Source organism: Lactuca serriola, chromosome 6 (genome assembly GCF_051521515.1).
Source record: "Lactuca serriola cultivar US96UC23 chromosome 6, Lser_US96UC23_V15, whole genome shotgun sequence".
In the NCBI taxonomy this organism is placed as follows: Eukaryota; Viridiplantae; Streptophyta; class Magnoliopsida; order Asterales; family Asteraceae; genus Lactuca; species Lactuca serriola.
This window is the reverse complement of record NC_136413.1, coordinates 195637293-195653469: the sequence shown is the minus strand read 5'-3', so window position 1 is coordinate 195653469 and position 16177 is coordinate 195637293. Positions and strand designations below refer to the sequence as shown.

General features: G+C 33.7%; 1 protein-coding gene across 2 annotated transcripts; it reads right to left on the bottom strand.

The window, feature by feature from the left end:
• Positions 1-305: 305 nt before the first annotated feature.
• Positions 306-2268, bottom strand: LOC145057720 (large ribosomal subunit protein eL29z-like). 2 transcript variants are annotated; one of them, XM_079005599.1, is made up of 3 exons: positions 2125-2268; positions 1865-1984; positions 306-508 (listed from the first exon to the last, which is right to left on the bottom strand). In XM_079005599.1, the coding sequence occupies exons 2-3, from the start codon at positions 1964-1966 to the stop codon at positions 425-427; spliced, it is 186 nt and encodes a 61-aa protein (XP_078861725.1). In that variant the 5' UTR covers positions 1967-1984; positions 2125-2268; the 3' UTR covers positions 306-424. The 2 variants fall into 2 exon arrangements, with proteins under 2 accessions (XP_078861725.1, XP_078861726.1); XM_079005600.1 differs by having other exon boundaries at positions 2122-2188.
• Between the last annotated feature and the right edge of the window lie 13909 nt (positions 2269-16177).

Sequence of the window (16177 nt, the reverse complement as noted above, 5' to 3'; positions counted from 1 at the left end):
AGGATGTGATCATTAAATATTAATAATTATATAAGTAATCATATAAAAAAATTATTAAAAAAACCAGTAAGGGCAAAATAGTCTTTTCATGTTAGACAGGGACCAAGGACGGTCCAAGTTAGAAAAATAAGTTAGGGACCAAGCTCGCAAATTACCCCAAACCATAGGGACCATTCGTGTAATTTACTCTAAAAGAAACTTTTTACGTTTAATCAGATCAATAAATTATTTGGACTTCTGTTCTTAATAAATAGAGAAATTAATAAAATTATATCAATATCTCTTGCATTTATAGAGCTCTATAATTAATAAAAAAGTCATCAAGATATCATATTAAATCAAAACCAAATCTGACAAGTTAGATTCTTGATCTGACAACAAACAAAAATCATTAAAAAGATAAAACTTTAAAAACAAACATCATCTATTCTTCCTGGGTAGATTCAGCACCAGCCTGCTTGTTGTGCTTCCTTGCATACCTCTGGTTCCTCAAGAACTTGGGATCCATCTGTGTAGTCATACAAAAATCAATTATAATTAACACATTTCATTAAATTAAAGTAAATGACAGTTCTCTGATTATATGACTATCACGCATATTTAGGGGTGTTTGGATAGGAAAAAAAGAGTTGCTTATTGCTTATTCCCACAATAAGCTAACTTTAAGTGTTTAGATAAAATCCAGCTTATTAAGCTAAATAAGCTAATTTTAATAAGCATCTCTTCCCATGCTTATTGCTTATTCCCACCACAAATAAGCTAATAAGCAATAAGCCAATAAGCTAATCCAAACACCCCCTTAATAAAGTGTTGTCTTATCTAAGAAGTTGCTGCTTAAGAATGTTGCAAAACAACAAAGTATCAAATTAAGCACTAAACTATTAATTTTCTATGGTTATTATAAAAAAAATTCAGCATTTATGTTCTTGTTAGTAAAGTGACTCAAACTAAAACCACAATGTTATATGGTTATTAGGAGAAAACTGGAAGATAGTTTAAATAAATGCATTTACTTTGGATGAAAAGAAGGAAAACAGATAGCATATTTGGAGCTCATAAAAGAACTAACAAAACTATTCATGGAAGATAACAATCAGATTACAAAAATATCCACTGGAATAAAGGTTCAAGTTCAAAGTGGAAAGAGTTCCCATTTCATTTTAGGACTTTAGACTATTAAACAACTTCAAAAACTATATTTTTAATTCAAGAAAATCAAATTTATTTTCTTATTACTACAGCTAAAATCTAACCGATAAGGATTTAGTAAACTAAGAACTTAGTTAAGTAAATTAGATAATGGTGATTCTTTTCAACTCGACGCAGAAACAAGGAAAATGAAGGCTTTCTCTGTCAGTTTTTTGTTTTTTTTTTTACAAATTTGGCCTCTTTTCAATGGGGAAAAGGAGCTAAAAATGTAACCATGAAAAAATGCGACCAATTTAATGAAAATAGATATTATGGAGAGGAATGCTTGAAGATTAAAAGGAAAACATCAGACAAATTTTCAAAGATCTGAGAGAAATTATGAATTTCTATTGGTTATGTTAATCATCTAGATATGTTACAAAATGTGTTGATAGAACTATAATGGTGAGTACCTAGACCCATTGCAACTAATCCTCTGACACAGTAGCAATAAAGATCAGACAAAAAATAATATTTATCAAACAAATTATGATTTTAAGCTTCTTCTCTTTGAGTTTAGTTAATATGAATGCTATTGATTTGGTGGGCTGAATGACAGTCAACCAAAAATCTCGCAAATCCAAACCCCAAGTGATTATAAAATCGGAAGACCTTAGAATACACGGACTATAATACGTACTAAGTAATTTTAGATAGATTAAATGAATGAACTGACCCCTTTGGTTGACGTGTGACGGTGTTTCCTCGGTTTTTTGATGCCGTTTCTGTGAGCCTTCGCCGACTGGTTGTGCGCCGTATGATTCTTCGACTTCGCCATCTCTCTCTATCAATCAATCTGTTCTCCAAATAACAGTAAAATCAGATCGAATACAAACTGGAAATGAACTTTTGCTATATAGAAGATCGATAGATCCGATTCATAGGTAAGGAACAATTAGTGAATAAATTAAGAAAGAGAGCGAGAGATAGAACAACCTGCTCAGCTGCTGTGGGCGGATTGAATTAGGGTTTCTACGAGATATGACAAATGGGGTTTGGAGTATTTAATGTTAACCCTAGTTTCTTCTTTGTAGTACAAGTTGGGCTGGAAAAAAATGGACAAAGAATGGGCCGTTATCACAAGGCCTGTTTTTCACAATTGACACTATTTACATACCTCTTTTCACTAATTTGTGTATTTAAATCTTAAGAAATTCATCATTTGTGCTTAAAAATCTTGTAGCTAAAAAAATAGTTAGCTCATTCACTTTGAAACTAAGCCTTAAAGGTTTGTTTATTCAATTTGATATCGATCATTGCAGATTGCATTGATGTCTCGTACTTATTTCGAAAAAAATACAAGACACAAGTAAATTTTTTTTTTGGTAATATTATGTCTTTAGTTTGTATATGCTCATACTAATTTTGTTTTATTTATTGCTTAAGATGTTTTTTTTTCTAAGTATTCTCATTTGCATCTACAAAAATTATGGTTGTTGCCAACGAAGATAGAGTTGAGTCTACCATCGATGTCTTACTCAACATCATTATAATGGTAACTACACAACAAGGACTTTTCGAACAAATTTAGAGAATGACTTATTTCGATAGGATTTTTTGATCCTCATCTGATCTAACTAATGATTGTATGTATTGCAAAACATAAAACAATGAGAGGTAAGATTCCAATCAATAACATTGGTTCACACTATAGTTGGAAGCATGAAACCAAATACCAAGTTAAAGATATTTGACAACGATCTTTCAAAAGTTTTTTTAGCTTTAAGAAAACTTAAGTTACAGAAATACATCTGTTTAAAAGTACAAACTTAAAGTTTTTTCTTGGAACAAAAAAAACTTATAATTTGTATGTTATTTCAAATAAAACTTAAATAAAATGGTCTGATCTAACTAAAGATCCAAATTTTATTCAGATGGTATTGTAATTTGTACATTTCAGAAAGTTATTTTTCTTTAAAATATTTTTACACAAATAAAAGTTATAACCTCGGTGTGTTTATATATATATATATATATATATATATATATATATATATATATATATATATATATATATATATATATATATATATATAGGGCTAGGTTAATTTGTTTTTTACATTTATTGTGTGCTAGAATCCACCAATAGAAATTTAGTAAAATTAAATAATTATTTAATTAAATAAAGATAGATATTAAATGATTTCCATAATTGTATATATTAAATGATATCCATAATTATAATTTTTTTTATGGAAACTAATTAAATTCGTTCAGCAATAACATTTTTTCATAATGAATTCATATCTAAGTTTTTATATATGAGTTCGTTGTTTGTTTCAGGACTCAGTCACTTAAAATACAATAAAGTTTAATGGAATATGAAGAACGAAAGTGTATTCTACTAAAATACACTCTCATTCTTCTAGATACGAATTCATTCTGAAATAATATTATTGTTGACATTAATGACGAATTTAATTAGTTTCCATAAAAATGAATTATAAGTATGAATATCATTTAATATACATATAATTTTTGCTAAATTCTTATTGGTACATTATAGCACACAATAGATGCGATAAACATTTGAACATCTCTCTTCTCTCTCTCTCTTTCTCTCTCTCTCTCTCTCTCTATATATATATATATATATATATATATATATATATATATATATATATATATATATATATAATCAGGATCGGGTGAAGACTCTTTTTTCGGTGAGGACACCTTAAAATTGAAAAAAATATACAAATCATAAAATTGAGCATAGTACTATATCGGAGAGAAAAAATTTGGAATTTTTTTTATCGTTAAAATTGAAGTATGAATCATTTTTATGATCCATGATTCAATTTTAATGATTAATTTTTTTTCCTCTTCGATATAGTACTAGACTCGATTTTAGGATTTGTATTTTTTATAATTTTTTTCAATTTTTTAAGGTGTCATTTTGAGTCCTCACCTAAAAAAAATTATCACCGGAACCGGACCCTATATAGAAAAGAAAAAAAAAAAAAAAAAAAAAAAAGAAACTTAACATAACCTAAATCAAAACCAATATGATTGCTTGTTGCAAATGGTAATATATTAAGATATTTAATTTGCATTGATCTTTGTGAAGTTATAACTTGCTCATTGATTAAAAAAATATACTTTGTTTATAGATTTATTTTTAACCATATTTCATTTATTGTTATATTTTTACAATCACATTTAAACAAATATGAACTTGTGAAACATAAATTTGAAAGAATTGTAATTTGTCTAAGATAAAAAAAAAAAAGTTGAGAAAAGGAATAGAAATGAAACTAGTTATAATTTTTTCCATATGCTTATTAATTCCATTAGTATTTTAGTGTTTCTAACATATAAAGAAAAAATGAAATTAGATTCTACCCAAACCCCAATCTGGAAGACCATCCCCTTCACGAATATACGATGAATTGATTGGTGAATAAAATAAAAGTCTCTACTGAAAAGAACTCCATCTCAAACCTTATTCAGTTGTTTTTTTTTGTTAGGCCGGGCAGAGTGGAGGTCGTTACCGAGTGTATGTTCGCTATGGACACAAAACACTGCCCCTAGCTCTCGCTAGGGGGCTCGCTAAGATGGACTCGTCAATTGTATGACGAGAAGGAAGAGAAGTGCTTGGAGGGTTTTCATTGGTCCAAACCGCCTTTTTGACTGGATTGCAAATGAAAAATTCATGGCCTCATGTGTCTGGTGCGTCTATATCATCGTGACATTATCAAAATAAAATCCAAATTTATGAAAAGGACTTCCATTTAACATCAAATACATATATCGTTGACATGTCGATAAATTAATATTGAGATAAATAGATAACTAAAGGGATAATCATTTAGATTAAATGGTTTTTTAGTGGTTTTTTGATTTTTTAATTAAAAGACAAAAACTAATTTTTCAGCATAAAAATTGTTTGTGTATTAAAATAAAGTAATTTAATTAAATTAAAATAGAAAATTAAAAAAATGGAGTGCTAGAGTGTTATCACTCCCTACCAAATGCTAATATTAGATGCTAAATAGTAAAAAATGAGATAACACTTAAAAATCGTACGTAACAAAGTGTTGAAAGTGTTACCACTTCCACTGGCCTTAATTGTTTTGTATGCATGAAATAAAATAAAATATTTCTTTCAAAAAAAATAAATTTAGAAAACCTTGAAAACTATATCTAACTAGATAAGATTTTGTATCTCTTAGGATTGTGCAATACAAAAGAATATAAAAGTGTTATTAAAAATTATATGTTTTTTTTCTATAAATAGACTATAAGGTGATTAATGTCAATATACTTTCGTATCTAAATTCAAATTCGTTTCTCTATTTCTGATTTATTTCGATTTTGTATTTCATGTCATGGATCATTCGTTTCTAAATAAATTTTTTCAATACTATGAAAACTCGTAATTTTTTCAAATCCGAATCAATTTTTTGTTATTGAAAATCTTCAAACCTCACAAAACATTGAAAAACAACCACAAGACAATAATGGGTTGTTGTTGAAGATATCGCTTTAATGTCAGCTTTTGGTTTGAAAAATTAATGTCAGCTTGGTCGAACCAAGCCTCCGCAATTTCAGAATCCCCCTGCCGAATGGTTTGTTATCCCCGGTCGAAATAGGTGGGTTAATTTCTTGAAGACCATTCACTATTTCTTGATAACATCATATAGCCAAAAGATCTCTCCCTCGGCAAAACTGTGATAAAGTTGAGCCAAAAGATACCGATTCAAGATAAATTTATGAAGAAGTGGTATTTCTTGATGGGTTTTAGCCATAAGAACATCATATGTGCTCATACAAACCCTAATGCTTGGATCTAGGTTTCTCTATTGTACATGCAATTCATCCAAGACTATAAACCCTAGATCTAGTATATGATAATCAATATAACATATGAATTAGGGTTTAGATCATACCTTGATTGTTATGTAGCAATAACAATCTCAAATCCTCCTTGTAATGACTTTAGAAAGCTTAGAGTCACAAATGTCACTCCTCTAATGGTTCACAAACACCAAGAGCAAGAGGATGAAGAAGATAAGAGAAGGAGACTGCCCAAAACGTGTGGAAACCCTAATCAACAAGTTCACCACGTTTTTGAGCCATAAGGGTCCTTTAAATAGAGATGTTATTAGGGTTATCTAACAAGGAAACCCTAATTTTGATGCTTAAGCCCTAAGCAACCCATGGACTCATTCCTTAAAGGCCTAGGACGATTTCTAATGGGTTTCCCCATAGAATTCGTCCACCCCTTTAATATGGAGTCCATTAGCTGAATATTCAACTATCATACAATTGACAGTTCTAGTCCCTTAAGTTTAATTAATGTCTTTTAGTCACAAGCTTAATTCTTATTAATTCTTGACTAATATTAATTAAACAATATGATTTCTCCTTTAATATATTATTCTCATAATATATTAATAAATCATAATTAATCCTTTCTCTCCATAATTCATCCTATCAAATTGCTTTAGTGAAGGCAACCTAAAAGGACCATGCACCATCGGGTCAAGTACATACCAAAATAGTTATGGACTTAGACACTAATCCAACAGTCTCCCACTTGGATAAGTCTAATAACTATTCTGTGTATGACTTCAGATCCTGATCTGCAATCGTAGCTTTATAAAGCCGTTGTCAACTCTGATCTTATCAGATACGCGTGTCCTTTAGATAAGGGATCATATATTCCTCCATTCTAGATATCATATAGACTGAGACATGGATCTAAATCATTCTCCCTGTCTATGTGTTGTTTCCCGAATTCAGATTTATGACGACTGATAACAGACTACAATTGAACACATCAATTTATTCCCGGCTTGGCCAAGCACTTAGGTGCCATCACTAAATCATCGAGGGGCCCACATATATCGCTTTTATCCTACTTTGGATAAAAGGAACGGATAAACTTTGACTCAATGCTCGCTTGCACTCACTCACCAAATCACACACAACAATATGTTTTATAACACCAAGTAACTGGTGCGTTTACATATTATCAATGTGCAACCGACTCACAAGATACAACTCACACATCTCGGTTTCAAGAATATAAGATGTTATCGTCTCACCAATCACTCGTGATGAAATCCATGATGTGATCCAAGTGAGCGTAGGTTTAATCCAATGCTCAAATCATATTCATAAGCACTCATGAACGTTGCAGCAAACAATTGCTTATGTCTAATACACTTTAGACAATCCACACACCAATTCACAACAATCTTCATTCATACCTACTTCCAACATATGAACGACTGTGGTCCGTTCGAATAATTTGACTGTTCAGAACCAATTAAATTATTCAGGAAGTCAAAACATGCAAAGTGAAACACAAGAATAATACTAATCCCATATGGCCCCAAACTTTTGAGTATAAATAAAACACTTTTTATCTATCGCCATATTGATTACTCATTATTTGTTGTTTCGGGTAATCAACTTCTTACTTGAATTATTACTACACTTGTCCCATGCTCTTAGCATGCACACAATGTTTACCTACGGTTCTTACTTTGTGAAATAGATCAAATGAACACATTTCCAATCATACTCATTTCACAACTCCCAATCCTTTATCATAAGTGAAAGAATATCAAATTCTTGCCACTTATGGAATATGTTAGATTCTAACATTTTATGCAATGATCCTTTCGTAATGTCACTGCACTAAAGTCACAATGACTATTGCCAATGAAATTACAAAGTCCTTTATCGGAGATTGTTATAATACAATTCCTTAGATATGATGTCTCTCACTCAAAGTACATTCCTTTGAACATCCTTTTGCATAAAAGTTTCTAATCTAGACATAGACTTTCAATATCCAACTCCCAATGTGGAAACATTTCCATATTTTCCATATGACAACTCATTCTTAATAGAACCTTTTCTATTCATAATAATGTGAATATGGTCCATCCAATACTATACTTCCAACTACTCACAAGCGACCAATCCTCGGCGAACTTTGGATTGTCCTTTGATAGTTGTTTAATTATCTTAGTCAAAACCGATTCTTGTCCTTTTCCCTCTAAATGCGCTAGACATTTGGAAAATTTTAGAATGGTCAAATATTATAGCATTTGCAATCGATCCTATACCCGAAGCGTGTGGGACACGATACATAATGTCTTACATAAAGATTTGATACTTTATCAATCTTCTGCCATAATATTTTATGTGCTACGTTCTTATAATTCGAATTATGAAGAGGAATGTCGTAATCATAATCGAAATTTAAGAACACACTATGTATCCTTGACTATATTTATTAACATTCCACAACCTAAGCCTTTAGATTTGAAATGAAGCATAATATTCTCTCCCTTAATTATAGCAAAACAACTATTCAACCCTTACAACTTTGCAAAGTATGACTCTTGTTTTCTATAATTAATATTTCTAAATTGCAATACTTGCCTTAATAATCATGCAATCATAACATTTATGCTCCCACTATCACGATGATTATTACAAACATAACACTTATGCTCCCACTAGCTTTGACATGTATTCAGAAACAACTTAACTTTCAGAAAAACAATGCCTATTGAATTTCTTTAAGTTCATATTTCTAATACCCAATGCTTTGATAATCTTTTATCAAGGTTTCTTAAACTTATACACCTTTGCCTTATATAGTTTATATGTGTGTCTTAAACAATTTAGACTAATTTCCAAATCTCATAATTCGAATCATGGAAAGGGATATCGTAACCATAATCGAATTCGAGAATACAATTTTCACAATCACTATCTTCTTAAAATCTTCCTTAGTGAAAGCATTTCCTCACAGTCATTTTCATGAAGGAGGGAATCTTATGACACTTAGATTTTAATGGTGTATGTGTTCCTATCCATGTGAATTTGTTAAAACCAAAGTTTATGACAAATTCAAACTCATATGGACCGAACTTTCTCAATCTTGATTTCTTGCCTTATGTTAACACGGCTACTCACCATGTCTTCCAAGTAGTTAAGCAGCTCACCCTTTCCTATCAATGTACTTTCCATTGATCAAGGTCTTTGCCTTTTATGCGTTCAAATGAGAACTCTTAGAACTTACATGCATAATTAACTCGACTTGAACGGCACAAAAACAAGATAATGTCGCCACGATAGGTCGTAAACCTCAACTCGTGTGCTAGTAATGATCGACAAGGTTTATTCTTGATTAGTTCTTGAAACTTTTCAAGACCATTAAGACTCCCACTGACTCCTTGACATATAAGATTCTCTTGTCAATAAACATTTATTGACAACAAAATAATCAAGAGTTAGTGTAGCTTTTATCAAGACGAAACACTTCACAAATTGGTCCTTGTTGGTCTTTGTCTAATCCAAGACATCACAACTTACCAATTTCAAATGTGCAAGAATAAGAAAACCTTTTTCCAAATTCTACATTTGATGAATGTTATAAACCTTCCAAAGACTCTTCAATCAATGTCACAATCTTAACTCTAAGATTTGTTTTGGAACGAAGTATGATTGACTTCTTTATTTAACCATTTCTTCAATTCTTGATTCCTCTTCTTATACATACAATTGTACTAAGACTCACTTAGAGGATCAATTGAGATATGGTTCTTAATCATTAAGACCTATCATAAACATAATAAAAGGTACTCTCCCTTCTTCTTAGAATAGAGAAACTTTTATCTTTCTGCCTACTTGATTCTTCTTATTCGTTCTGCTATTGATTTAAACCTTTTCAATCAATTCAAAATTACACTTAATCTTATAAGTATAATCATATTTACTAAACCTTTAGTAAATCATGACGAATATCTTTGTTACTCTTGCGGTGGACTTGTTCAACACACAACTTTGTGTACTCGATCTCCTAGTCATTCACTTGACACTTTGTCAACGAATTAGTCTAATTTCCAAATATGAAATTTCTCATTCATCATGCAACCAAGTTGCATGATTCCAAGTTTCTGTTCAATTGAAACTTGGGTGATGAGAAACTCTCCCTATTTGGTAAATTCTCGACATTTCCACAAACAACTTAATTTAGAATCACATCCATTCGTTGTAGAATTATACGAACATCAATTTGTCATAACGATTTCATTGCAAGGAAATAGATGAATAAATAAATGAGTCAAATCAAAATTCATTTTATTCATAAGAGCAGCGGAAAACATTTGTCCTTACAATGCAAAATCAACTGAAAAACTATGTAGTCAAATATTCCTAACAATTCTATCATAACTTTCTAAGCTCAAAATCTAATCTTCAAGTCCATGCGATCGAGATCCATTTCTTTATGATCAGACTCATCTTGCTTTTCCATCAAGCTTCCTTTCTTTTCACTGATCCTGCAAAACATTCAAATGCAATCTTATCACATCATGTATTAAGAATCAACGAATAGGAACTTAATGGAGTTAGATAGTGGATTTCACCTGAAGCACAACCATACTCTTTGACTCTCCCATCTTCTGGACTCTTCAGGCTCTTAGGACAGACTTGTATCCAACGCCCTTTCTCTTGGCAGCAAACATAGGTCGGTTCTCCTAGAACGTCCTCGGAAGCATGGTTGGTTGACTTTCCCAACAAATATGCTCCATTGCTTTGCCAAATCATTTCTGATTCAGCAGCAATGAGCATGTAAGTTAGGTCAATGAGGCTTTCGTCATGATCCATCATATAATACTTTCTTTTGAACTCATTATATGATTCAGGAAGTGACTGCAGAACCCAGTTCACAGCCAACTTATCAGGGAATGATGCACCCAACATTATCAATCTATCGATGTGTGATTTCATTCCTAGAACGTGGGCACACACGGGTTCATGTTTCATTTCCAATAGGGCTTTAGTGACATTGAACATTTCAATTCTTCGATCTTGTGGGTTAGGGAGAACAACGGGAAGAGGAGGAGGAAGTGAAACATGATTTCTTGTTCCTCGATCGAATCGTGGAATATCATCTTCATGTGGAATGCTTGTTCCAAAGGATTTGGGAAGACCATAGTTGTCGTACTTTGACATCTACAAAACGGGAGGAAACAAATTCAAGTTAGTTGATCGATTGAGTCCTTAATAAATCACCAAAAGGAGATATTAAGGCTAGGGCCCAACACAATACGCTACAACCTAGAAAAGGGATGTCGTAATCTAGTTGCAGAATATTTGAAGGTAAGTGAATGACGATTCACTAATTTCCACCATGAAAAACGAAAAAGAAATTTAAGTTTTAAATCTATGAAAACTCCTAGATCCTATGAGATTCATTGAACATTTCAATGACATGTTTAAATCTCGATATGCCCCTCTAGTTTGTGACTGGGATGCCGAGGATCACAAAACGGGTGTGAATAACCATGCAAACTTACATGGTACCCCCACATGTTACAGTCACCTATTCGATGTGCCGGTAAACCATACACGCTCCACCGAACTATGACAAACATTGAGTCACCCTTTGCTACCTTTGCTTAGAACCATTTAGTGTGCCGGTAAACCACACACGCTCCACTAACGTCTTCGCAAGGGCACAAAGTGTAATTTCATGGAATTGCATCAATTCACTTTTGCCTAAAGTAACTAAGATTGGGAATTTGTAGAACATTTAGTTACCTTTTGTACTTCATTATACTTATAACGGAAGGTTTTGTCCAATCCTACCCATTCGGCTAACGACCCTCCACTAGTCAAGAGTGCGGTGGGTAAGAGTGGATACCCATTCAATCGTCATTTTATAGGCAATTTCCTTAAACACCCCTTATAGACCAGCTTCGTGAATGAGGCCTACTAACGGTTAGACTGACTTTTATTCATACATATATATAATGTTAGAGTGTTAATGTTATATATAGTATAGGGTGTATTTTACACTTTTAAAATACTAGGTGGTCAAATTTAACAATTATACTTTTAATTCAATTAAATTGTAAACCAAAACTTTATGGATTTATTAAACCTCTTTTAATTATACACCTTAATTAATTAATAAAACCATAAGGGTGTGATTTGAACTTTTCAAAACAATACTAGGGTTTTAGAATTTAACATTCCTAAATTAAACCTTTAATCAACTTTTAAATTCCAAAACTTGAGGGCAAGTTTTGAAACATTTCAAAACATTAGGGTTTAGAATTTAAATGTACATCAAAATTAAACTTTTAATCAAAATTTAAATTCCAAAACTTGAGGGCAGTTTTGAAACCTTTTCAAAACATTAGGGTTTCAACTATTTAAATTTCAAAATAAAACTTTTGAGTTCAAATTTAAACTATAAAACCTAAATGGGAAAACTGAAACTTTTCATAACACAAGGATCAAATAACAAATAATATAAATTAAACAATTAATTTCATCATTATCTATATTTGACCTAATTTCAATTTCTTGCAAAATAAGTTACCCAAATAATACAAATAATCCAACTTTAATCATATAAGGAAGTTATTATCTAATCAATTGGTAATTATCTTTTGTTTAATCAAGGATATACTCATAAATATGTATAAAATCGGATTTTAACGATCTAAAACAGATAAGGCAAGTATCCATGAGTAAAACAGCAAGAAATCCCGAAAATAGCTCTATCTGACGCTCGAACTCGCCGAGTACCACACTGGACTTGCCGAGTTGAGGCCTACTCACCGAGTACACTGTGGTACTCGCCGAGTTAATCAGGCAGATGGGCCAAAAAAACGTTTTTGCAACTTGAACAAACATACAAGGCATCAATACAATAGAAACCAACCCGGCTCTGATACCACTGATGGGTTTTAGCCATAAGAACATCCTATGTGCTCATACAAACCCTAATGCTTGGATATAGGTTTCTCTATTGTACATGCAATTCATCCAAGACTATAAACCCTAGATCTAGTATATGATAATCAATATAACATATGAATTAGGGTTTAGATCATACCTTGATTGTTATGTAGCAATAACAATCTCAAATCCTCCTTGTAATGACTTTAGAAAGCTTAGAGTCACAAATGTCACTCCTCTAATGGCTCACAAACACCAAGAGCAAGAGGATGAAGAAGATAAGAGAAGGAGGCTGCCCAAAACGTGTGGAAACCCTAATCAACAAGTTCACCACGTTTTTGAGCCATAAGGGTCCTTTAAATAGAGATGTTATTAGGGTTATCTAACAAGGAAACCCTAATTTGGATGCTTAAGCCCTAAGCAACCCATGGACTCCTTCCTTAAAGGCCTAGGACGATTTCTAATGGGTTTCCCCATAGAATTCGTCCACCCCTTTAATATGGAGTCCATTAGCTGAATATTCAACTATCATACAATTGACAGTTCTAGTCCTTTAAGTTTAGTTAATGTCTTTTAGTCACAAACTTAATTCTTATTAATTCTTGACTAATATTAATTAAACAATATGATTTCTCCTTTAATATATTATTCTCATAATATATTAATAAATCATAATTAATCCTTTCTCTCCATAATTCATCCTATCAAGTTGCTTTGGTGAAGGCAACCCAAAAGGACCATGCACCATCGGGTCAAGTACATACCAAAATAGTTATGGACTTAGACACTAATCCAACAGTAAGTGTCCCAACTTCCCCCGAAGTCCATAACATAATCACGCAGCGACGAAGTTACTACAGGGGCTGCCAGATGCCCAGCCACCCCCAACATTCTTAGTGTACTAATTAGATAAGCCCATTTCATATGTTGATAGCCCATTGCCCCTCCTATAATTTAATATGTAATAGCCCGGATTCCCAGGTATTATTCATTTAGTTATTTTTGGTAAATTGTGAGGAGACTCGGCGAGTTGGAGCCTAGACTCGCCGAGTAGGATCGCGGATTTGGACGCGGGTTCGTGTCCGGACTCGGCGAGTCCATGTTGTTTAATAAAACCCTAATTTCCCGGCCCTGAGCCCTATTTAAAGGGCCTTATAACCCTTCATTGCGGCTACCTTCGACCTTGAGAGCACCAGAGCACCTGTGAGTCCTTGTGAGTGAGAAAAGAGACCATTATTCATCATCTTTGTGTGTGTTAGCAAGAAGGGAAGAGGAAGGCCAAACTAGGAGGGTTGGGGAGCTTGGATCTACTTCCATTTTGGAAGAGGAAGCTATTTGAGGTATTATTCAAAGCTTATTCTCGTGTTTTTTATGTATATGGTCAAATCTAGGGTTTCTTCATGCCTTGTATGCCTTGTAATTTGAGTACGAGAGGTCCCTTTGGGAATTGGTACCTAGATCTGGATCTTAGTAGGTCCAGAGAGTCCCAAATGCCCTGCTTTATGCCTATCCTTTTGAGTTGGGGACTTAGGTTACCATTTTAGATGTCATTTCACCAACAGAAGCCTTGTAAGCGTTGCATGGTAGCCAAGATTGTAACTTTACGTGATAAATGTGTTTGGAAGGACTGGAACTATGAGTTACTGGAACGGATATGACCTCAGGAGTGAGTTTGAGTTCATGCATGGCTTAGACTCGCCGAGTCCGAAGAACAGACTCGGCGAGTAGCATGAAGATTGCCTTTAACCACTCAGCGAGTGGTCTTACCGAGTTATGGGTTGACTCAGTGAGTAAGGGAGAGTCAGAGAGGGTCGACAGGTGGACTGAGTCAAGCTGGAACTCGCCGAGTTGTTCTTGAGACTCGACGAGTTGAGTCGTGGTGGCCCCGCGATTCATGCCAGGTGGAACTCGTCGAGTCAGGGAAGTACTCGATGTGTCAAGAGAGGATCCTAGGGAGTCAGTGAACACGTATAGACTCGCCGAGTCGCTCTAGTGCACTCGCCGAGTCCGGTCAAAGTTGACCGTTGACCAGAGTTGACCAGTGTTGACTTGATAGGGGTAGTCAACTTTAGTTGTGAAAGTGTTAATTAGAGGTATATGATGTTATAGGAGGATTATAGCTCGGAGGATCGAGCGCGAGTGATTTCCGGGATTCGTGAGTTATCGAGATACACGAGGTGAGTCTTCTCACTATACTTTACCTTGAGTAGGTAACCAGAGTTATGTGACAGAGTATTTGTATGTTATATGTATGTTTTCTGTTGTACTGCATTATTTCTATGTGATTTATGCTATGCATATTTATAGAGTTGGAACCGGAAGGTTCCCAGAATTAGAACCAGAGGGTTCACAAAGTAGGGTCTACGGACCCACAGAGTTATAGCCTCGAGTGGCTAATATGTGTTATGTGTGGTATTTTGGGGAACTCACTAAGCTTTGTGCTTACAGTGTTGGTGTTTATTGTTTCAGGTACTAGTGATGACCGTGGGAAGGCGCCGGCTTGATCAGTACACACACATGGGATTTTTATGATATGTGATCTTGGGATTCGTTGTATGACATTGATTGGAGTTTCAAACATTGATGTTTATGAAAATTAAATGAATATGTTTTAAATTATGCGAAAAAATTGTTTTGAAAGTCACGGTGTTACAAGTTGGTATCAGAGCCTTGGTTTGAGGGATTCGAGTACACCTTCGGGCGTATTTGAACTCAAACTGAGGATTTGAGAAGTATTTTCAAAAAGAATAAAAGATTTTTGGAAGAACGCAGAGCAGAGTTGTGTGTACGATCAGTCCACGCCCGAACGGTGATTTCCCCAAATACCCTCATGTTATGTGATATTGATATTGATATGATGTATTCTCATGCTAGAGTAGGCTAGGTACTCCTATTAGGACTAGAGTGGCCTGATTTGTGATGCCTTAGCCTAAGGAGAGGTGAGCTGCTATGAGATGCTTGAGAGTGAGTAGGTAGCAGCGAGGGGCTTATGAGAGATCTGTTAGAGAATGGATTATGCATGATAGAGTACTTGGAATTTGGGATCCGAAGAGGAGGACTTGGGGTGTATTCTGATACGATGCAGACAATAGTATTGGGCTCGTACTATTGAAAGCACCAGAGCGGTGTACAGCCCAAGTAGGAATCTTTGGAATACCAAGGATCAAGGAGGGAAGAGTTGTCGAGTGTGAGTATGCTCGAATGGATTCTAATTTATCGTATGATGTATTTCAGAGGTAGATCATGGTTAGGACACGTCTGATGC